Below are 22,429 nucleotides of genomic sequence, written 5' to 3'. Positions count from 1 at the left end.
GCTTTTAAAATCATGACATGTTTACTTAAAAACGTCAATGAGTTTTCCATAACTTTATTTATAATCTGTTATACATGGCGGGATAGGTAGCGTGGTACACCATGGCATGCCTGTCCGTCAAAGGGGACTAACTGACAACTCTTCTAGGTGACATAGAGTCCATAACCGTCTGATAAATTGGCTTCCCCAACCTTAAAATTTACTCATAATAAAAGCTTTCATTGAACTGACATTAATCGCATAATTGCAACGCACATGTAAAACCAGAAGTAAAATTGCTACGTAAACCACGCCGAACAATAACACCCAAAAAACTTCAAATACCGTAAACCATTCTTGGTTACTGTGCAGCGATGCTCTTCCTGAACCACTAACCACCTGTCAGGCGTACGAGGCACTGATTGGCTGTCCCGCTCTCACGCGAGGGGCGTCACACGCGGAGCTACGGCGTCAGGGAGTCAAGTTAAGTCAAGTCAGTTTGAAGGAAAGCGAGAGTCTACAGAGAGCCGAGGGTGCTTCTTTGTTACGGTTCTGCTTTTGTTCTGTTGTTATATACAGAGGACAGCGCGCTTCGGTCTCACTTTACGGTAATTTAACTTATAAATGTCCTTGTGTGAGTGTGTCTTGTATGTGTCTGTCTTGTTTCGTGGGGTGAGCAGGCAGAGTCCAGCTAGCTAGCTAGCTAAGCTAAGCTAATTGGTACTGAGGCAGACGTCGTTCGGAGCTAGCGGGCTACAATAACAACGGTCCTGGTGGGTGTCCTCGCCCAGCGTTACGAGCCCTGGCATTAGTGGAGACTGAGACGAACAGGACAGCTCTGCCGGTGTTCATTAATACACGAGCAGCTGTGTGTTTAGATGTTAAACGAACGCTTGATATTAACACCCAATCCGAGCCAAACAAAGTACCTGAAGAGGCGCAGTTCCAACAGACTGTATTTAAGTGGCTGCCTGGTAAATAATTCTGTTTTTTAGGTAACGTCAATAATAAGAATTTGCTTTTTTATATCTCCTCTTCTCCGTTTTGAAATTACTTTGGCGTTTATTATAGCTGTCTGGCTTCCTCGAAAACCACAGCGTGTTAATTTCTTTGTCCCGGTGTTAATGGTGTATGTTATAAGCGCCGTATCAAGGGCTTGGTGGTTTCATATATACGTTCATATTTGGACTTTCCAGACCGGATGCGATTCAGTAATGTATGGCGAGTACGTTGGCCAAGACTGATCTCTCAAAATAATAATCGGGTGGAAGTTGAACCTGATGGCTATTCTTAGCGCAGTGGCGCTACATTGTAACTCCGTTATTTACTTGCGTGACCGGGGATTATTACCTATAAAATATTACACAATAGTAATTCGTTGACTGGTCGAAGACTGTTTTAATGGTTCGTTTTCCCCCCCTTAAAACCTTCCACTACGATTTCCCCTCTAGCCGTAACTATGCATGTCCTCCGCTGCGGACACTGCTCTTTACAGTAGACCGTTCTCAGCCTATTTACCTCACTAGACACAAAGAACCCAAGTTTTATTTTAAGGGCAGGCTGCAGTTAGTACCCCGAAACTCTCCTTAGAAAAATATGTGATCTAAGAATTAGATTGGATGGCATCGATAACAATAAAAATCTGAGGCATTTAAATGTAAATAAGAGAGAGACACTATAGAAACTTACATGGGATACTGGAATGTCGGGTTTGATGACTATCATTTCGGCGACTTCGTTGTGTTCTGGGGGACTAATTTAAATCTTTCAAATAAAAGCAGTAGATTTGTCTGTGGAATAGTAGAAGGTTTTAAAGTCACGCAAGTACTGAATTATGACAATTTGTTTGAGCCTTTTATTATATTTACTAGAATGATTATCTAGTTAGTTTCCACATTTGGATGGTCGGATTATCAGTGGACTAAGGGTCCCCTTGTTTTTTATTGCTTGTTATAGGACTGTCATAGTTGTAAGGTGTCTAAAATGTATGATTAGTGTTACTGACAGGCTCTTCAGTACTTTGAAGTAAAATTCAAAAAGGTGTTTAAGCTTTGCATAATATCCTAGTGCATGCAAACCTGTAACCTGTGCTGGATGCCGTCATTGTGAAACGTCGCTGTTCATAGGAGCTGAAACACTCCTACTCTGAGAGTGTACAAAACTGTGTTTTTTTGCATTGCCTCGTGTTTATTGTCGCAGAAGTAAAATGTTCTATTGGTTGCTTCTTTCAGAGATCAGTACGCTTTATGTGTCTCCCAGCTGTGTAATGCATGCTTTTGTTTGCCTCTTAACCCACAGTGTCTGCTGCAGATCCTTCTGCTCTCTAAAGTAGGTCTGATACCTCTCAGGTGACTTAACCTACAGGTAAGCCTTTGCCAAAAAAAGTTCTTTTCAAGCGTTTGGGGGTGTAGTCTGCATATTAATGACATACTCCTGGCCAATGTTTGAACAAACTTGCTCAGTTGCATTCTACTAAATGACGTGCTGTTCTAACCTTGTATTTGTCAGTTCACAGAAAAGTACGCCCAATAGGGATGTTTATTGCTTAGCAGTGACTTAATCAAGAGGTTGTAAAAGCTGAAAACAGCTCTTGTATAAGTTTTTAAAGCGGATTTAAATATTCTCTTCTATGTGCTCTTGCCCTGTTTTGTTTCTGTTTACTACAAACCATTTTTGCAAACAAACATGAAAAGTTCAACTGTGCCAATTAAGAATTCTTTTTTCATCTTTGTTTTCCTCTGAGGGCATACGAGTAAATCAATCAGTGCTTGGCCATTATGTCATTTGTCACCCTTGAGATATAGAACATAATAATTGGAGTCTAACAGGGTCTTTCTAACTGCGATATAACCAGTGGATTTTTGAATAGCTAGAGCGTCTGGGTGAAATGTTTGTAAGTGGGACAGGCACTGCACTCGCTGGTTTGCTGTTTGGATTGGAGACAGCTGGGGCAGACACTGCACTCGCTGGTTTGCTGTTTGGATTGGAGACAGCTGGGGCAGACACTGCACTCGCTGGTTTGCTGTTTGGATTGGAGACAGCTGGGGCAGACACTGCACTCGCTGGTTTGCTGTTTGGATTGGAGACAGCTGGGGTAGACACTGCACTCGCTGGTTTGCTGTTTGGATTGGAGACAGCTGGGGCAGACACTGCACTCGCTGGTTTGCTGTTTGGATTGGAGACAGCTGGGGCAGACACTGCACTCGCTGGTTTGCTGTTTGGATTGGAGACAGCTGGGGCAGGTGTAATATAAAAACACACTTTTGAATGGGTGTCTGAGGAGGCTTCGGCTAGGAGGGAGGGAGGAAGTAGGTTGCGGTGCTTTCACCTTTGTGGTGCTACTGTAGGTGGAAACTTGCTGTTCTTTGTCCCACCTTTAAGCATTTTGTAACTCCAGAATAGGCCCAAGGTAGGACAGAATATTAAGGTGTTGCAGCATAGCCTGTAGCATGTAGTGTTTCTTCATTGTTCATATTAGTGGTTCATGTTTTTCCTCTTTGCTCCTCAAATTCACACTTTATCGGTTAAAAAAGCTTCTGTTCAGTAGACGGTTACATTAACGGTTCTGCTGTTATTGTTTTGGTGGTGGGAAAGTCACCTTCACCACACCCCCTTCTGTGTGTACCCCTGAATAAAGGCTATTTGTTCCCCCACAACCCTTCTGTCCCTTGATTGTTGCTTGTCTAAACCAGCGCGAATTACTTTGTTTGTCATGTCATATGATTACGGGACAAAAAGCCTAGTGTTTAAGGGGTGGCATGGTGTTTGGTCACTCTGACTTCTGAACCAGTCACATGGCTGGTGTGCTCTGAGATTGTTCCAGTAAAGGCTTTTGGTTTGGATTGGTCTTTTCTCTACATCAAAGCTGCTTACACTTCAGATGATGTTTCACAATGATGTTAGATTTATCTGCCTGAAATGTTGCTACAATATTTTTATAATAGGTTTTACGGGGCAGAATCAAGTGTGTCTTGTATTACTTCTGTACTGTAAGTGTGTGATGTCTGTATCACTCACGCAGTTCTGTTGGAAAATGGTCAACTTGATCCCTCTTGCTCACGTAGACTGAAAACGATTGCTGTAAGCCCTATAGTAGTTGACCTACTTTTTATACAAGGTCTACCTGCTGATTCCAGGGTTTCCCTCAGACATGCAGTCACGGTGGCGCCGAAGTGGTGGGCTTGGTTTTTCTCGGCAATTTTAAAGCTGTTAGTATGAGTCATTTCCTTCCACTCATTTCTTTGTTTTCTTGCGTAATGAATACCCTAGAGATCTGCAATCGAGTCTGTCTAATCACTGAACTCCCATCATAATCTAAACCGGCGCATTTAATGGTCATTTATACTGCTCTGCCTCTTGTTGTGCGAGGAAACTTCAGTGAGTAAATTGCACCCGATTTCTCACTGATGAGCCTCATGTCTTAATTCTGTTTTTTTTTTTTTTAAACATTTTTTTTTTTAAAAGATAAGGTCCTCATTTCTGACCTTATCTTTGATAACTATGAGACTTTTATTGCCTTTGGGAGGAGATAAGCAAGTAAAGCTGGGGGTTACTTTACTTTCATCTGTGGTTCTCTCTTTGGAGTTCTTAAACTGTGCTGAACATATCCCCACTGGAACTGCCAGTGGATGAATGACTGAGTTCTCGGTCTTATTCTCCCTGACCTGTAGTTCTCAAACTGTGTCATTCTAAAAAGCATTTGCTAGTGTAAGGTGCTTCATCTCATGATGCTTTGTGTGACTGTAATCTTATTTGACAGTTTTTAATTTTAAAACCTCATTACTTTAGCAACTTTTTAAATGTTGTTCTTCGGAATGAGGCTCAGAACTGAGAGCGAAATGGACCATTGTAACAAATCACGTTTGTCTCTTGTGTTTTTGTTGCCTTCTTGGTACATCACCACCGTTGAGTGTGCATTGCTAGAATGATTTAGGAAGTTATGAATTATTCTTAATACGTCATTGAAAACTGACAAAGGGATTATATTAATGTATGGAAAGCCTGTAGTATGATGAAGGGAATAGGTGTATAACACAAAGTATGTGGGGATGATGTATGTAATAAAGTTTCTCAATAACGAGTCATCTTCTACAAATACAACATAAATTATTTTTCTTTCTTTGGCTTGAAAGTATGAATGATTAAGCTTAACTAAAGAGATTTGATCCTGATAATGGATGCAGGGTGTAAAATAAATGTTTGCCTCTTAGGATATTAGGCTCATCTTTGGTGGTTACTGGCCTGAACATCATTCTGTGGTGGATTATTTATTTTGTTTTGTTTTTTGCTGCTCAGACCTAGCAGAGTATGTCTGTAGTGTGAGCAGCAGTAGGTAAGATCTGAAAATGCAGAACTACGTGGTGATAAGCGTTTCGTCTTCAGTACCAACTGAAAATGTGTGAACTGAAAGACGATTTGTCTGACTACCAGATGTGAGAAAGTAGGTTTCAGTGTAACTGGTATCTGGTGTGCTGGAATGACCGCATATCTTACTTTCTGGAAAGACTAAAACAGCAAGATTCCTCAGTTAAGACTTGAACTGTCAGCTGACTAGTTGTTAGATGCTGTCAGTGATATGGCTTGCATAAAAAAAAAACTGCTTAAAATGTTGAATCTGGCCCTGTTCTGTTTCCTAGTTGTCAAAGGATGTGTTCGGCGTTACCGTAGTATTCCATTCCGTAGAAATCATTTGCCAGAATCTTTTTTTTATATTGTTGGCTTCTGGTTTTTAAGTCAATGACGAAAGAAGTGGCAGGTTTTCATTTTTAACCCAAGTTTGTGGGAATGGAGTCTTAGCAATAGCACCCCCCCCTCCCCCGAACAGTGGTACTTGGTATGTCAAAGGCCTTTTGGGACATGAAGTGTTTTGTGCTTACTGAAGCTTTTTAGGTGTGGTGAAACTGGTGGTGTTTTGAGTCCTGTTTGATGGCCCTTTGTGAGCCTCACTTTGCCACCCTCTGACTTGGGTATTGTCAGTGAAGGCACACCTGTACTACTCTGTTGTGTGTTTACAGTTTCCACATGTGCCCTCACTGATTCAAGGTTCTGGGCCTACAGTACTGGTGAGCTGTAACTCCATTCCTTTCCTTGTTGTACGATTATGTGACTGTCACCATCTGGCTAGTCTGAATCTTGGGTTTTTCTTCTGATAGGTTTTGTGAATATTCGTTGCTGAAGATGACGGTCATTTTAAGGACCAGCTCATCTCTGGCTGTTTGCTTTAGCTTTCATGTCTGGGTGGTTGAACATGTTAGTGGGTTTTTGCCTCACAAATCACAGTGGGGACCAGTTTTTGGACCTGGCATGTCTTGTGTATCGCAGAAATACTATTTATAAAATTTCTGTTTTGAAATATGGCTTTAACAGTTAATATCAAGCATAAGTCATTTTGCAAAAGGGTCCAGAGTTGTTACTCAAATAACATTTTTTGCCCCAGCAGAACAACCTCTGTCGTCAACCTCGTCTAAGTTTGTTCTTTCTTGGTAAGATTTCGTGAGAGATGGCAGAGTACACAGCTTTTTCTTTGAGGGTGTTGTCCTCTGTATAACTTAATATTGAATGTTTTGAATTAAAATTGCTGCATTACTCAAAACTCAGTGCTCCTGCAAAGTCACTTTGCGAGCAGCCCTGGACCACTGCCATAGCTGGGCTGCTCTTTTCCTTTCCAAGAACTTTGGTTATACAAGGTGGTGTTGGCCCCAGCTGCAAAGGTTTGTAGTGTGACACTCAGTTAAATTTAGTTGGGGGGGGGGGGTTGGCCCCAGCCCAGCCCAGCCCAGTCCAGGTTGCCACGTGGTAGGTGTAGAAACTGGGCCCCCTGCTCCTCCAGCACAGTGCCTCCCCAGGGTTTTTGGAATGAGTTCTTGCTGCCTGGTACGTGCTAATAGTCTGTTGTAAGTGTGTTCACGTAAGGTCTGTACCCTATTTTTATTTTTTTTTATTTTTTTAAATTTGACATCCCACATCCCAATATTTTGTCCTGTTTCGAGAAACTGTTTCTGCTCTACCCCTTCTCTACATTTTATTTGCATTCTTATGGTAAGGACATTTGTATAATTTAGAAAGTTCTTGTGTTATGATAATGTTTCCTAGCTTTTGATTTCTGTTTTATGTCTGTGTGTTTTGGGAGATGACTAATGACCAAACTCCAATTTTGTCTCTGTATACAGGACTTTCTGGTCTTCAGGCAGAGCAGAGTAAGGCTTTTTTGGATCCCTGCTCCCATAGCAGGGCCCTGCAGACCAGCACTGCCAGTCCAAGCCTCCTATACCTGACCCTTCTCTTCGGGCATCCACTGTCTGTTTTGAGCAGTGTTAGTGGCAGGCCTTCCATAAGGCAAGCTGGAAGTCGGGGATCTGGAGGACAGCCGGCGTGTAGCCTTCCTTCTGAGGCACAGGGGCTGCACGGCTGGCATGAGCCCTCGGAAGCCCAAGGGGGCCGATTCTGCAGCATGTGTGGGCAGCAGAGACCACAGCCCTGACTGCCCCACGCAAAACGGGGTAAGTGTGCTCTGGGTGATCATGGGTTTTGGGAAGCTTGGGCCTCTTTGGAATGAGTACGATATGACCTTGATGACCTGCTGCTAAACGTGGCAAATGTGGCTTTTGACTTGCCAATCTGGGTTGTGTGCATTTTTATGCTATACACTTGTGAACATTACTACCACAGGGTTGGGAACGGGCCGAACCCTGAGTTACAGGCTGCACTTGTGCCTGTCCTGAGTTGGTCAGAATGGCCTTGGTGCTAAATGCCATTTAGCATTCGCTGGTGATGGCTGCTGTTAGCGGACCACTGCTTGCACAATCCCTTCTGAAGGTCATCCTCCTGTTGCTGGTCTGGTGGGAGTTCGTCTGACTCCAGCAGCTGTTGGTTGCCTGCTTGTCTGCCCTATAAGTTGATTGGGCAGTTTTTCTGAACATACTATTTGTAGTGTTAGTCTTGGAAAGTTACCCACTCTCAAGGATACGCTGTATGCTTTTTTTTCTTCTCCCTTTTCCTTTAAAAGATGGTCCGTATCCACAATGTTCTTTGGACCCTGGCGCTGTGATATGGTACGCTTGGCAGAGTAATGTGATGGTAAACTAGCCCTGTTGGGGCCGGTAACCTGAAGCAGGCTGGTAACAACGAGTGAAGCCATCTACTCGGATATATCAGCAACAATTTGGTTTTCTGGTTAATTTTTAAACAGGCCTGAGCTTGGTAACAGGTGCAGGCTGCTGCTCATTTACCTGGGGTTTCGCTTTGCCCAGGGAGACACTCTGGGTTATGGGCAACTTCAGCATTATCTACAATTCTCACCATGCTGTGTCACAGTCGCCATATCCTAAAATTGAAGGCACTTCCTGTTATGCACACTTGGGTAATGATTGCATAAACCACTTTGTGTTGAAGTTGTACCATATGCATAGTCAATATAATTGCAAATTCATTTTTTGACAGTGCCTACAAATTGTCATTGACAAATGGCTCATATTTTACAAAATTTACACTGTTTCTGTGAAACCATAAAAGGTTTTTTATCTATATATTTTTGTTTTTAAAGGGCTGTTTGTAGATGGACCAATGTAATTTCTCAGTGGGGCTGGAAAATAGAAACATCACACATGCCTGCTGCTTTGTCATAAGGCCTGCTGTGTGTATGATCAGTTAGGCCTTTGGTTTTTTACTTATCTGAAATGCACAGGTGATGGTAATTTTCCCACTGCTGTTGACAGGAAATGATGGCTTTTGGTTTTTATGTTATTGGTTGGCACCCTCAGTATGTTTTTTTTTTTTTTTTTTTTTTTTTTTTTTTTTTTTTGTGATTGGGCATCACTCCTGGCCGTGTTCTTTTTCCTGTCAGTCATGGATCCCCCCCCCCTTTTTTGTACCAGGTGAATGCGTCCTCAAATATGTCTGCCACCAAAGCCACCACAGTGTCTTTGTTATCAAGTTGCATTTCAGGCTGAGCGGTTCAAGTCCTCTAAACCAACTTTTTGGTGGCTGTAGACCAGCATACGCTGTACAGAAATTTCCCTGGTTGGTTATAACTGGCTGATTGTTGTGTGTTGGGGGTGTATTTTGGTTTTTAGCAGTTCAGTTTTCTTTTGCTATCAGAACGCACAAATGCTAGAGGTCATTATTAAAAAGGCGTGGCTTGAAAATAACCTATTTTTTTTTTGTGGCAATAAACCAAACCCTCCCCCAAACCCCTAGCATTTTTCAGCCTGGTGGAATTACTAGCACTGGTCTGTGGTTGGCAACCTCTGTTCGGTGACCTGAGGGGTAAAACTGCCGTCCACAGTAGGGCAATTCTGTGCTGTACTGGTCTGGCATTTTTATTTGTCATTGCAACTTGTTGGAGGGGTCAGGATTTTAATGATTATTATCTTTAATGATGATTCAGTGGGGAAAAAACAGGAAATTCTTAATGCATAAGCATACCCTCTCCTTTCTGGGACTCGTCACTGCATTTTGCCTTCACTCAATTCAGTCCATCAGCAGTGGAAACCCGGAGGGTGTAATTCTGGAATGCACGGTTGTTAGTGCAAACTCCCTGCACTTCAGGGGTGCGTGGCTACACACTGCTTGGCCCCCCCTGCATCGTGTGGAAACTCCTCCTTGGCTTTTAAATGATTGTGATCCCTCAGGTAGGGAATCCCAGAGGAAGTCCCTCTTACTTATTTGTGCCGCTGGGCACAGATATTCCAGGTTTCTCTTCTGCTCATCCGTGCCGTAGCTCATTTTTCGTTGCCGCCACAATTTTCACAACCAGAATGATCTAGTGAAATGAACAAAGCGCCGATTTGTGTCAGTTTTATGTCACCTTTAAGGAATATAAAGCTTATAAAATAGTGGCTTCTGTGATTAGCGCGTGTATGTAGGTGGATTGCGTGAATGAATTATGTGAATATTGGCGCGTTGGGATGTGTGCAGATTTTCTCGTGGGCCTTTTCACAAGTAGCCTGCTCAAGCCCTTTAGTTACTTTTATGTCTTTGTCTTCATATTAGTCACAATTTTTTTTTTTCCCCTTTGGTCGCCAATTTGTAGAAATGCTAGTGCTAATTTCAGTGTTGCTTTTGAATGATGTGGTTATTAGCCTGAAATGAAACTCATGAAGACGGTGTAATGAGCAAACCTGGTTGTTTGGGTGAAAGCGGAGGGGGGAAAAAGCCACTGCCTTGTGTTATTGTATTTGAAGGGAACATGGTAGCATGGAAGTGTGCTCTGAGTCGCTCTGCTTGTCACATGACTGCCTGTGCATGGGTTACTCTGTGCAAAGGTCAAGTTTTCCTGACTCTGATCTATGAAGTGATATTTTTACCAGGAAATGGAATGGTGCTGTGCACTGGGTGACTTGAGTTTTTGAGTTTTATCTGGAAACTATATTAAACTATTAAATTGTTTAAATAATTCTCAGTCTGTGTATTGCTTAAGCAGTGTCTCCCTTTTGTTAATTTACACATTTTGGCAAAATTATATGATTGCAAAAGAAGTAGAATTTATTATGATTATATTGGTTGAGATGTGCGCGTATGGTGCAAACTGTCCTGAATTTAATGTTAAGAATGGCAAATTTCAATTTTATTTGTAGGCAGAATTGTTTATTTGTGAGCAAATATCGAAACGTGACATGGGAGACTGATGTCTAGCTTTCTCACCTCTGGTTAAATCTTTTACTGCAAACATGGCTAAGTTCTTACCTGAGAGAGTGAGGGACCCATGTGCCTGTTCAGAACCTCTTGCCTCATTCTTTCCAAATGCATTGCCATCCATTCCAGTACAGAATTCTGCTAGGCTCAGAACATGGTGTGCATAACCTTTTGTTTTGGCCAGCCAACAGAAATGGTCCAAATGTGCATGTCCTTTTGAAATAAACACACTTGATCCTGTTGACTCTTCTTGCCAGGCCAACCAGCTGTCAGATAGGGATTGCACTGAACGGGCAGATGTGTCCATGTAACGTGTAAATGTGGCGTGTGGTTGTTTTCCAGAACTCCATATGCCATCCTGTGCTGGTGAACCTTCAGCAGTTGGTCCTTTTCGAATTGACAGTGTCCTGGATCCACGACTCATCTACTAAAGTAGCTTATGTCATGTCGGTGGCTATTGGAGGTTAATCATAGCCTTTGACAAGGGCTGGATTACAGTGAAACTTGACAGACCCCATAGTCCTACTGCTTAGACTTGATCCAAGTAGTACTGCAGTTAGGCTTTATGGCTTTAGCAAGCTAGAAGGGGCCGAAAGAAATTTTGAGTTCTGGGCATTTTGCGTATTTTGGCTTTTTGTTAGTAATGATATGAATAATCCATGGTACTGGCAATAAAAAAAATTAAATAGGTAAAATGTCTGACCATGTGCCATCATCGGCTTCATCTGCTGTCATCAGTTCCTGGTTTCAGTATTAAAGGTTCCTGCTGCACTATGGTGAAACCATTCCAGTATGACCACATATTCTCTGACTTAATCCTTTGGAAAACATTGGTGGGTTTTTTTTCTTCTTATTTAAATCAGATTTTCTCGGTGCAGTGTTGGGTATATATCACTGCTATTTTCATGCATATGAAGGCTTTGTCTGCAGCAGGTGGCTGGAGGGACTTAGAGTTTCCTAAGTCCAACCATAAGGATGATTGTGAGTCCGACTGTGTACCTCTGGTCCCTTAATTATCATGCATCTCTGTCTGACCTGTGGTGGGGGTGGCAGTGAGGGGTCACTATGAAATTCTTCCAGCTGCTCTTATGGTATAGAAGCACTGCTTTATTATTTTAATGATTTTTTTTTGCATCATTGAGCCTCAACTGCTTCTAATATCGGGGCTTGGTAATTCATGTGGCATTGAATGTGGGTAATGTTCCATTTGGAAGTGGCATGGTTCCAGGTGACGTTTATGCTTGCTAATGGTAGTCGCTGCAGGATATGCATAATTCACGTGAAACATGTGACTATAAGGTGAGTGTGTGTGTGTAATCCACATCACTTTGTGCAGATTAAGCTCAACCGTGCGTGACCTTTTCCTGATGTCCTGTGGCACCGTTCCTCCCATTTCCTCTTTTGCTGTCTGCAGCGTAGAGCTGCCTTGGAATGAATAATCAGTTTGATTTCTCTCCCCCCCCCCTCTTTAAGCTTCAGGGACGTGGGGGGCCCTGGCAGCCCCAGGGGCTCTTGTATTGAAAACCATCTTGTCCTTTTTTGCCCCACCTATTGTTTAAATGTCCTTGTTTTTGCAACAAATTACCTTTTACTGCCTGGTCATTTGACTTCTCATGGCCCTAAGCGGGTCACACTATGATCTCCCTTTGTTCCTTCCTCGATGGGAAGAGAGTCATGTACGTAAGCACCTAAGCAGGCAGTGAAGTTCAGAATTTCTGGGGAAATTGGTCTTTTCTTTATTACAAGTTTGACTGTGCTGTGTTGCATAAAGACAGCTGTTAAATTGAGGCATGATTTGTGGTGCAAGATTCATAACGGCTTCTCTGACTGAAAGCATTTGTTCCGCTTTCCTCCAGTAGCATTTGTGCCGCGTGTCATTGGTTTATGTAGTGTGCCAGTGGTTCTCCTTCTCCCCCTCCCCTCTCGGTGTTCTGTTGGGCCTTCTGAATGCACCTGGAGCTCTTTGGCCAAATCGCGGCACCTGCAGCTGTTCCCTTTAGCAAGCAGGCCGTCGGAGACTGACGCGTCAGCAGTGGGTCTGCGTGAGGCGGCCCTGGCTCAGTGTGTGTGGGCAGCGCAGTGGGTCTGCGTGAGGCTGCCCTGGCTCAGTGTGTGCGGGCAGCGCAGTGAGGCAGTAGTGCTGTTTCAGACGGCTGGCCTACTGACATGCTGTCGGTGCCGGTTACTGCCAGATTACCCTGACTTGTTAATACCAGTTAATGCTCCTGTGGTGCTCTTTTGCAGTCTTCCTCACATGCATGCATGTCCTCACTCCAAAACATATTTTAACATGGCAGGTGCTATAGGCACTTGGGCGGTCACAGAACCAGTTTATCGTGGACCGCTCTAGTTAGTCTTACAAAAACATCTATGGATTAATTGTTATGTTAATGGAAGCAGGAAACCTTTTTTAGTTGCACTTGTGAGCATAGAAAATCCACAGGGACAGTAGTAGAGTGCACCAGATCTGTCTTTAGTCTCAGACTTTAAAAACTGGGATTGTACCTATTTATTCATTGGATCAGCTCCATTTTAAAAGCTCTCGTTGTGGTGGTGCTTTCAATCTACTTGCTATTTTTACCTTTCTTAAACTACAGTGTGTTCATGCTGCCTCAGGGTTAATAATTGCCCGTGTTTTTCAAATGGGATCTTGCAAGACGACGGTCCTTCGTCCTTTTCTCTGGTGCTTGCATTTGTGACCTTAGTGTGGAGGGGGGGGGGGGGTGGGGACATCTGGCCTCCTGCAAACAACGACATCACACCTCAGGCGATATTGCAAGAATCGGTGTGATATTAATTAGCCTCTTTACAGACAATAGTCATTTCAGTGCGTAAGCTCAGTGTAAAATGCAAGACTGTCTATATCTGGGGTCACCAACCTTTTTGAAACTGAGAGGTACTTCATGGGTACTCAGCCATATGAAGGGCTGCCAGTTTGATACACTCTTCTTAAATAACAAATCTGCTCAGTTTACCTTTATATATAATTATTTATGATAAATGGTACTCATCTATGTGAAGACGCTGATCAGGTTTATGATTTTATCAACAATGACTATTTTAGACGCTGCTCACTGGTGAGTTGTGCTATTTTTAGAACAGGTCCGCGGGCGACTCATGTGGTCCTTGGGTCCGTGCTGGTGACCCCTGGTCTATATGCTTGCCTTTCTCTCCCTATGTCTTGGAATTAAATTTTCCTCTACATACCCTTGACCTTTGACGGTCTTTACCCCTGCAGGACATGGTGACAGAGCCTGAGCAACAGAGAGACATGGAAGAAGATGATGATGAGGAGGAGGAGGAGGAGGAGGAGGAGGAGGAAGAGGAGGAAGAGGAACAGAAAAGCTCTGATGAAGGTTTCATGGGGATGACGCCGCTGCTGCAGGCCCACCACGCCATGGAGAAGATGGAGGAGTTTGTGCACAAGGTCAGCTGCCCTTGCTAGAGAGATCCACTGTAGGTTCTAGCCATGGTGCCAACGCTCTGGTTAGCGTGGTCCAGCTGACATGGAACCCTTTGTACAGCTTTCAGACCATATTGTAATGTTGTGTTAAAAGGTTAATGCAACCAACAAGCAGCGACAAACTGGATGGGCCGGTAATCTCACCCACCTTGTATAGAATTACATCACAGGTACGAGGATTTCACAAGACTGTATGGCAGTAAAAATTTAAGATCCTTGAAGTCACAAGATAAATAGAACTAAGATGAATAGAACCGGTTCTTCCTCACCATTGCCTCTGCTTAGCGTCCCCCATTTGCTACCGGGCTGCACCCGTGAAATGTATGAATAACTGCATTGCAGATATGAGGGTGACGGGGTTTAGAAAGCCGTTGGGGCTGCAGGACATGATTGGGCATTTAGCATGGAGTTAAGGCAGCTCATTTGTAGACCTTTTAGGCTCCTGGGGGGTCGTATCCAGTGATCCCTGTTGTATTCATTTTCTCTAACTGGTCCTGACAGGCTCTTGCCCAAGCTGTGCCAGTTCCCATTCCCACTGAGATCCAAGTGATGTAATTGCTGACTGTTTAATTGAGCTTCTTAATTACCTTCTGCAGCTAAGTGGTTTGAATTGGTTTAGGTAAAGATTTAATTGAGTCAGTAAGTCCCAGCACAGCTGTAAGAATGCAGTGAGCCTGGCCACTCAGGGCTCTGAGCGCCGTTTGTGTCCTTCCTACCCCAGGTATGGGAGGGCCGGTGGCGTGTAATCCCCCACGATGTCCTTCCTGACTGGCTGAAGGACAACGACTTCCTGCTGCATGGCCACCGGCCTCCAATGCCCTCCTTCAGGGCCTGTTTCAAGAGCATATTCAGGATCCACACGGAGACGGGCAACATCTGGACTCACCTTCTGGGTAAGAAGGGTGGCCGCTCTTCAGTCGTTAATGTATCTGTGAGCCCTGCAGCTTCAGGATCGTATGTAATCTCTAGGTCAAGCAGTGAGGCCTACAATAGTGCAGTTAGGAGTGCGCTGCCCAGCTGGTGCACTGCATGAGGTGAGGGGTGACTGAACGTGGCGTCTCATGGAGCCCTCGCCTTGTTCTGCTCAACGAAGGCTAGCTGTCAAACATGAAGCCTGGGTGGTGGTCTCCTTCCTACCTGGAGGAACTTTGCATTCTTGTGAATGGCTGAATGCTGCCACCTAGTGTTGAGTTTGTGACTCTGGTGAGGAGTGAATTTTCTCCCCCCCCCCACAAGTGAGAGAATTGTGCCCATCTTTTAAACAAAGCTGTCCATGTTTAGTCTAAAGCTTTTTAAGCATTGAGCAGAGAAATCCATAGTGTACTGTGAGAATGTCGCGCTAATCCCAGACGTTTATCTCAGGCTCGGTAGAGAACACGGTTACGGTTGTTGTGAACATTATCTGATACGCAAACAGGACCTCTGATGTATGTATATCCCATGCAAATGTGAGTTTTTGTTTTCAGGGTTACTTTCGTTGAAATGAATTACGCATCCGATATCCCCGTACTTTGTGTGACTCTAAGATCCCTGTTTGGTTACTCAGCTGCCACCTTTTATCCTTGTACCCATTTTTCCCCCCTGGACATTTTCCGTCACACATCTTCAGTTTTGAGTCTGTCCCCTGTAACTATGCAGCCGCCCTTTCATTTATTCCTGCGCTATCAAACGTAGCTGAAGGTCATAAACATGCCTGGCTGCTTGTCAGCCTGCAATCAGCAGTGGCTGTTTTTCTGCCGGCAGTCAAGATAAGAAAGCAGAAAAGATGCAGATCCATGCAGGTGTCTGCCGGTGTCATGCATCCTTAATTTAAATGACTGGGCATATTATTTACCCCATTGAGTCGGTTGGATCATGCTTCTCAGTTCTGAAGCTGAGGTGTAAAGGGGACCAGACCCGCTATTCCCCGCAGTCTTTTTTGACACTGTATTGAAACCTATTTTTCAACATATATCATGTACCACTGGATCAGTGACCGTGGCAGCAGTGTGTCCCCATACCCTGAATCTCTGCCTTGGTTCCTCCTGGACCAGCGCTGTCTCTGCCGATAGCTTGACTCTGCTGATTGAAATCTGTGAATTATTCATTCCTGAAAGCCAGTTCATGTTGTGTTTTGTTAAGACCTAAACAGTGGCTCTTCATCTGAGTGCTGAAAAGTCACAAACCCCAGAGCCTTTGTAAGGCACAGCACGCTTCCTGCAGTAAGACTGTCTCCCCCACCCTGCTATAAGCTGGAGCGTGACCAGAGTGCCTGGTGGGAGGGTCTGTGGCTGTAGGTGCCCCCCCCCCTCCCCCGGCAAACTCTCAGGTTCAGCGTGACTGACTCCCCTCTTTGATATTCATAAAATCACTGGACTGTTGCACCGGCTGGGGGGTGGGGGCTGACACCTAGAGACTGCTAGCTCAGGCTGTTCACGCTAACCTGCACCCCCTTCCCTTCTCCCCCCCCCCCCCCCCCAGGCTGCCTGTTTTTCCTCTGCCTGGGCATCGTCTACATGTTCCGGCCCAATATGTCCTTTGTGGCACCCTTCCAGGAGAAGATTGTCATCGGTGCATTCTTCCTAGGGGCCATCCTCTGCCTGTCTTTCTCATGGCTCTTCCACACAGTTTACTGCCACTCGGAGGGGGTGTCCCGCGTGTTCTCAAAGTGAGTACCGCCTGCGACCTGCCACATGAGGTCACTGTCGAGCCAGTAATACGGCGGCCGAGGCCCTGTAACTAGCTGGTTCACGTTTTCTGCAAGAATCCCGCCGTTGTAGCTAACGGCAAGGTCACTTTTTGTAGGCCAGGTGTGCTGAGCAGCCCACATGCGAGTTCCGGGGATGTGGCTGGCAGTCGTCTCTGGGATTACTCTTAAAGCTTTTTTGCCGTCTCACACAGAAGAGTATTGATTGCTGCAAATGCTTTAGGTCTCTCTCCATAATGGAGTCAGGGGGCCACTTCATGCTCGTGGCGTCCCGCTATCGATGGAAGGGAATGAAGTCAGAGCCCAGAGGCGCATTTCCCAGACGTTTTATAGCATGCTGTAGATGAATGGGGTGACGCCATGTGCCTCCGGTCTGACGCCCCCCCCCCATGTCTTTCTGCAGGCTGGACTACTCAGGCATCGCCTTCCTCATTATGGGCTCCTTCGTGCCCTGGCTCTATTACTCCTTCTACTGCTCCCCGCAGCCCTGCTTCATCTACCTGATCGTGGTGTGCGTTCTGGGCCTGGCCGCCATCACGGTGTCACAGTGCGATTTCTTTGCCACGCCGCAGTACCGCGGCGTCCGAGCCGGTGAGTCTCCTCCCAGGGTGGTGTGACGCGCTTGGCGTTGTGGGTGTGGACTCGCCGCACGGCGTCTGTCGTCTGACACGACACAAATGTGCTGATTTTTGTTTCCCAGAATGAAAAAGCTAGTTTACAATTAACCTTGTGTGTTGAAATTACTAGGTAGGTGGAGGGGGGAGGGGAGGGCAGTCGGGGCTAATGGTGCGTTCGATTATTTCTGTCAAACTTGGATGAAAACGTCACGAAAAACGTCGGAAACGCGCCTCTTATGATGTTGATGTCCGACAGAATTTTCTTGTCCGTGTTGCTCCTGCGACATGATTTCAACATGGCGGCTTGCACACTCAACAGTAACTCTATTTTAAAAATCTTTAAAAATGTTTATTTTGTTACATTTATAATTATTTCTACATTTAATTGCACGTGTTCGATTTAGAGAATACCATATAGTGACCGTAAACAGTCTCCTAACATGCAAATAGATTTTTACCAGACTTGTTAGTGTTTTTGGTTTGTTTGTAGTTTGTTTGCCTCTCGAAGAAAGAATATCACTATGAATGTACTAAAATATTTTGTAAAGCTTTTAGTATGGTTTGATTTAGTTCGTGTTTCTTGTTTGTCTCTCGGAAATAATATTCTTACTCCAAAACTGCTAAAATATAAAGCAACTACACACGGCAGCGTATTCATGGAGGCAGCTATGTTTGTTCCGAGTTATGGTAGCTCGAACGGGAGATTGTCAGATGTGATGTCACTCAACTCGGAATTTCCGAGATAATCGGACGCACCATAATACTGTTTCTGGGAGTGCATGTTCAGCCATGATGTCCTGGAAGGACCTTCTCGGTTGGGTAATTAAGACCAGAGCTCTTAATTGGGAGGAATGATGGAACTTTCAGATGCCGCCTTTTCCCTAGTCATGTGCTGCTCCTGTACTACAGCATCCCCTCCTCCCTCCCATCCCGGAGGAATTAATTTCCCTCAGACAGGCGATCTGAGGCTTTCGATTCATGGCCCTTTTTACTGAGGCTATTTACCTAACCTTCTTCTGGCCCCGCTGACGTTTATGAGCCCTTATGGACGGGGAATTCACTGGCAGGTCAAAGGAACTGCTCTCTAAACGTCCTCTTAAAGATTGTGATGTTAAAATAGCCCAAGTGTAACCCAGAGCAGGGCAGCCACTTCACACAAGGGAAAGCTTCGGCAGCTGACTCCTTCGTAATCTCTTTGGGCCTAAAGTATTCAAGACGGGCCCTGCCATGGTGTCAGAATTTGACACGTTTCATCCTTTTAATTGGCTGTGTGCTTGTTGCAGTAGTGTTGTGACCCATCTTCCTCCGTCAGGGGTGTTCGTGGGCCTGGGCTTGAGCGGAGTTGTCCCAACGCTGCACTTCGTCATCACTGAGGGCTTCCTGCGAGCTACCACCATGGGCCAGATGGGCTGGCTGTTCCTCATGGCCACACTCTACATCACCGGCGCCTGCCTCTATGCTCTACGTATCCCGGAGAGGTTTTTCCCTGGCAAATGTGACATCTGGGTGAGTCGGCACACATGATGCATGTACACAGCATCGTAACTCTCTCTGCTCCTAACCTGTGTTCTGTCACACTGGGACGTTTAGTGAGGCTCCCCCACATGTGCTGAATGAACGATCGCTGTCCTCAGTCCAACACAACCGCATGACGAATGGCCTCTCTTCATTTTATTTATTGATCATCTGTGCTTTTGGGGAATTTCCATGTCTTTCTGGAATTTTTCTGTGGCGACATTCACATCGCATGCATTGTCGCCATCTTACGGGGCACGGACAGTATTTCTGAGGCAAAGGAGACCTTTCATCACCTAATCTGAAAGGTGCCTCAGCTGAAACTGGCAAGATAACAGACCCCAACCCCCCCTCCAATGCTAATTGTGCCGTCTCTTCCCGCAGTTTCACTCCCACCAGTTATTCCACATCCTGGTGGTGGCGGGGGCCTTCGTCCACTTTCATGGCGTGTCCAACCTGCAGGAGTTCCGTTACACAGCCGGCGCTGGCTGCACAGAGGAGGGAGCTCTGTGAGAAGCTGTTGCCTGTGGTACTGACGTTCACCACCAGAGGGAGACGGCTAAGCAGCCAGCCACCGGGTCTTCATCCACAGAGGATGAGAAGAAGACTTTTTGAAGACGAGGTTTCTTCTCTTTGGGAAAACTACCTAAGTCTTGTTTTTCTTTTTCTAAGTAAATAAACTGCACCAACCAGAAATGTTAAAGAATTGTATGTATAGCTAATTGAAATAGTTGCTGAATCCTTATCAATATTCTGAAAGCAAGACTATTTTACCAATTGCCATATTAACATATGGGAAGAAACTAAAGAGCATTTACAAAGCAAAAAAAAACAAAAACAACAAAAGAAATTCTTGACTTATGTGTGAAGATTTTTCTTCTTTTCCTCTCTTCTGCATTTGAGGAGGGTAGCTGCTTTTAAATAGGTTTTGTAAATAAGATTTCTAACTTTTGGGTTATATAGATTTGTATTATATATATTTAAAGACAAAAAAAAAATAATCTATGAAAATGGGAAGATTTGAAATGTCAGATATAAAATGAAGGTAAAACAAAACCGACAAACATATGCATAAACCAGATTTATTATTATTATTTTTTTTTTGGCAATTGAGTTGTGTTGAAATGCCCCACACGGTGTTGGGTTTGGCTTTGCGTAACAAGGTGAGATTTCCTGGGGGTGGATGAGGGTTTGGGGGGTGGGCGGAAAAGAGCCAGTTTGACCAGTGTTGCAGGTGTCAGATCCTTGGGGGGGGGTATGCGCAGGATGCCTGTGGAATGTCTTGTATTCACAGTATCTCCCCTCGAGGGGAGAGGCAGCTAGCCATGACATAAGCAGCTCATACTCGCAAGACCACAAGATGCCATAATAAAGGAGCCGTTTCCACTCGATCTCCTGTGATCATAACAGCCTTGTCGTATTCGCTGAGCTTCCTGCTTCCCTTTATCCTGGGGGAAACGTGTGACGGCTGAATTTGTCCAGACGTAAAGAGGATGAGCGCCCCCCCCCCCCCTTTTGGCCAAGGAGGGTGTCCCCCTGAAACTGCTGCTTCGGAAGTCAACTGGTGCAGTGTAAGCTGGGATGTTCTGACTGCAGAGGCCGTAGCTCCCCTGCACCCCTCTGTCCGTCTCCCCCAGTGGGCATCCTATACCCAAAGCGTCTGGTGCTGAAGGGTTAAATGTAAAAACCTAGTCTGTGAGTAACCATTTGACAGAAGTGGTTCTCTGAGGAGTTTCTGGGTCTAACCCAGACTGTGTGACATTTAGGTCGGCTTGAACCAGATCAACATGTGGTGTGGTTGTAACGTGTGTGTGTGTGTGTGTGTGTGTGTTTTTTATTGTTTTGTCTTTTTTTGTGTTCTCCATATATTTGGTTTTATACAAAGAGTGGATTATAATTAAGCCTACATTGGTGGGGATGTTTTAGTTCAGCCCAGCTGAGCTAGTGCTTCTGGGGGGTGTAGTGGGCTGAGAACTCCAGGCATGTCTCCCTATGGGACTTGGGTGTAGCATGCATATGTGGCAGGCTGACTTGCCCTCTGTATATTCAGCGACACAGAGGTTGTCCCTGTTCTGTCGTGCGTTTAGGAAAGTGCAGGCAGCGATGATCTGCGGGCTGTCATCCCGGAACCTTTTTCCCCTTCATTAAAGAAATGGGAGCCTTAGCAGGAATGCAGAATCCCCTTAGCCTGGCCTGCAGACCACTGAATGGTGCGTCCTGAGCAGCAGGTTGGACCAGCCTGCCCCTCACCATTGAAACCCTGGAGGAAAGCTTGTTATGTGCTGGAATCAGAAGTCTGGGGTCCCTTTCCCCCTAGATGAAGGATTCTTTTTTGGTCTGTTTTAGCACCAAGAGTTCTGCGCGTGTGAACCCGTGTCGTCTCTGGGAGAGAAGGCTGCCGTCAGAGTGTCACCATGCATTTGACTTCAGTTGGATGCAGGGTTCTCCTGGTTTCTGTTTTGTTTTTAATCGTTTTGTGTTGGGTTTTGGGGTTTTCTACTTTTTAATCTTCCAGAGTTGAGGCCTTTTTTCCCTCCGATGTGGAATTTTGAGTTGGCAAATGCACCAGAATCGGCCGCTGTCTTATTTATTTAATTTTCTTTTTTTTTCCTGTTTGGAAGTGCATATTGTTTGTTTGTTTAAGCACACATGGTTCTTAAGTGTGTGATTGCAATATGAACTTTTTATCTGCTGTACCGTTCTAATAAAAGTTTTTGAATCTGTAAAGAGGCAGTGTGTTTTTATTTATAATTTATTTTGTAATTAAGAATTAGACTTTCTTGCCAATGAACCAAGAGCCGATGGGGGAATTAAACATATGAAAACGGAAGCCTGCTGCCACCGTGTGGTGAAGTATGGTACTGAACATGGTCGTTCTACTAGCTGTCTAATGAATTATTCTGTGCATTTGTCAGATATATCCAGTAGTGGATTTTTTTTTTTATTAAATGAATAATAAAAAAAAACTAGCCAGCGGGCCAGTGTTCAGTTTTTTTGTATACTCACCATTCGTCTAAATAACAGGCCTCAAGCGAGTTGCCCAGCTTAAATTCCAGGCTTGCTTGCTGTCCGCGGTGTTTGGAAAGGCGCGTTCATGTCCTGTGCCAGCCGGGGTGCGCAAAATGGGGCGCAATATATTACATTGGGTTCAAAACACTGAAATAAAAGGAACGGCTGCCTATTACTGGCCCTTAATATCAGAAACAGAAAATACCAGCAATATGAGATGCGTACATACAATCCAGAAGGCCTGGCCCCATCCGGGTATTTTCTTTAATTTCCCGGGGATTTTAAAGAGCTCTTATATTCCCTTTCAAGAAACGTTTATCATTAGAAATCTCCATCGTTGAGGACGAACTGGACGTAGAAAGACGGAGTTTTCTCCAAGGTAGGCCCACATTCTCAATCGATTGAAACATAATATTAAACCGTGCTAAATAAGTACACCGAGCAGCACATACTTGGGCGTTTGGGGTTAGTTTGCTAATTGCTTTTGATGTGAGTTTATTACCCGCTGAATCTGGGAGCATTGTTATT

The 22,429-nt window shown here is 44.7% G+C and overlaps 1 protein-coding gene across 3 annotated transcripts; it reads left to right on the top strand.

Moving 5' to 3' along the window:
• The first annotated feature begins 430 nt into the window (after window positions 1-430).
• On the top strand, window positions 431-21,619 carry adipor2 (adiponectin receptor 2). 3 transcript variants are annotated; one of them, XM_049009427.1, is made up of 9 exons: window positions 431-587; window positions 2,278-2,343; window positions 7,149-7,478; window positions 13,850-14,038; window positions 14,796-14,967; window positions 16,535-16,721; window positions 17,164-17,351; window positions 18,690-18,883; window positions 19,277-21,619. In XM_049009427.1, exons 3-9 carry the CDS (start codon window positions 7,392-7,394, stop codon window positions 19,403-19,405), a joined length of 1,146 nt encoding a protein of 381 aa, XP_048865384.1. In that variant the 5' UTR covers window positions 431-587; window positions 2,278-2,343; window positions 7,149-7,391; the 3' UTR covers window positions 19,406-21,619. The 3 variants fall into 3 exon arrangements, with proteins under 3 accessions (XP_048865384.1, XP_048865386.1, XP_048865387.1); XM_049009429.1 differs by lacking the exon at window positions 2,278-2,343 and having other exon boundaries at window positions 446-587; XM_049009430.1 differs by lacking the exons at window positions 431-587; window positions 2,278-2,343 and adding an exon at window positions 6,815-7,017.
• The last annotated feature ends 810 nt before the right edge of the window (window positions 21,620-22,429 follow it).

Source organism: Brienomyrus brachyistius, chromosome 3 (assembly GCF_023856365.1).
Source record: "Brienomyrus brachyistius isolate T26 chromosome 3, BBRACH_0.4, whole genome shotgun sequence".
Classification (NCBI taxonomy): Eukaryota; Metazoa; Chordata; class Actinopteri; order Osteoglossiformes; family Mormyridae; genus Brienomyrus; species Brienomyrus brachyistius.
This window is presented reverse-complemented; position numbering and strand designations above follow the sequence as displayed.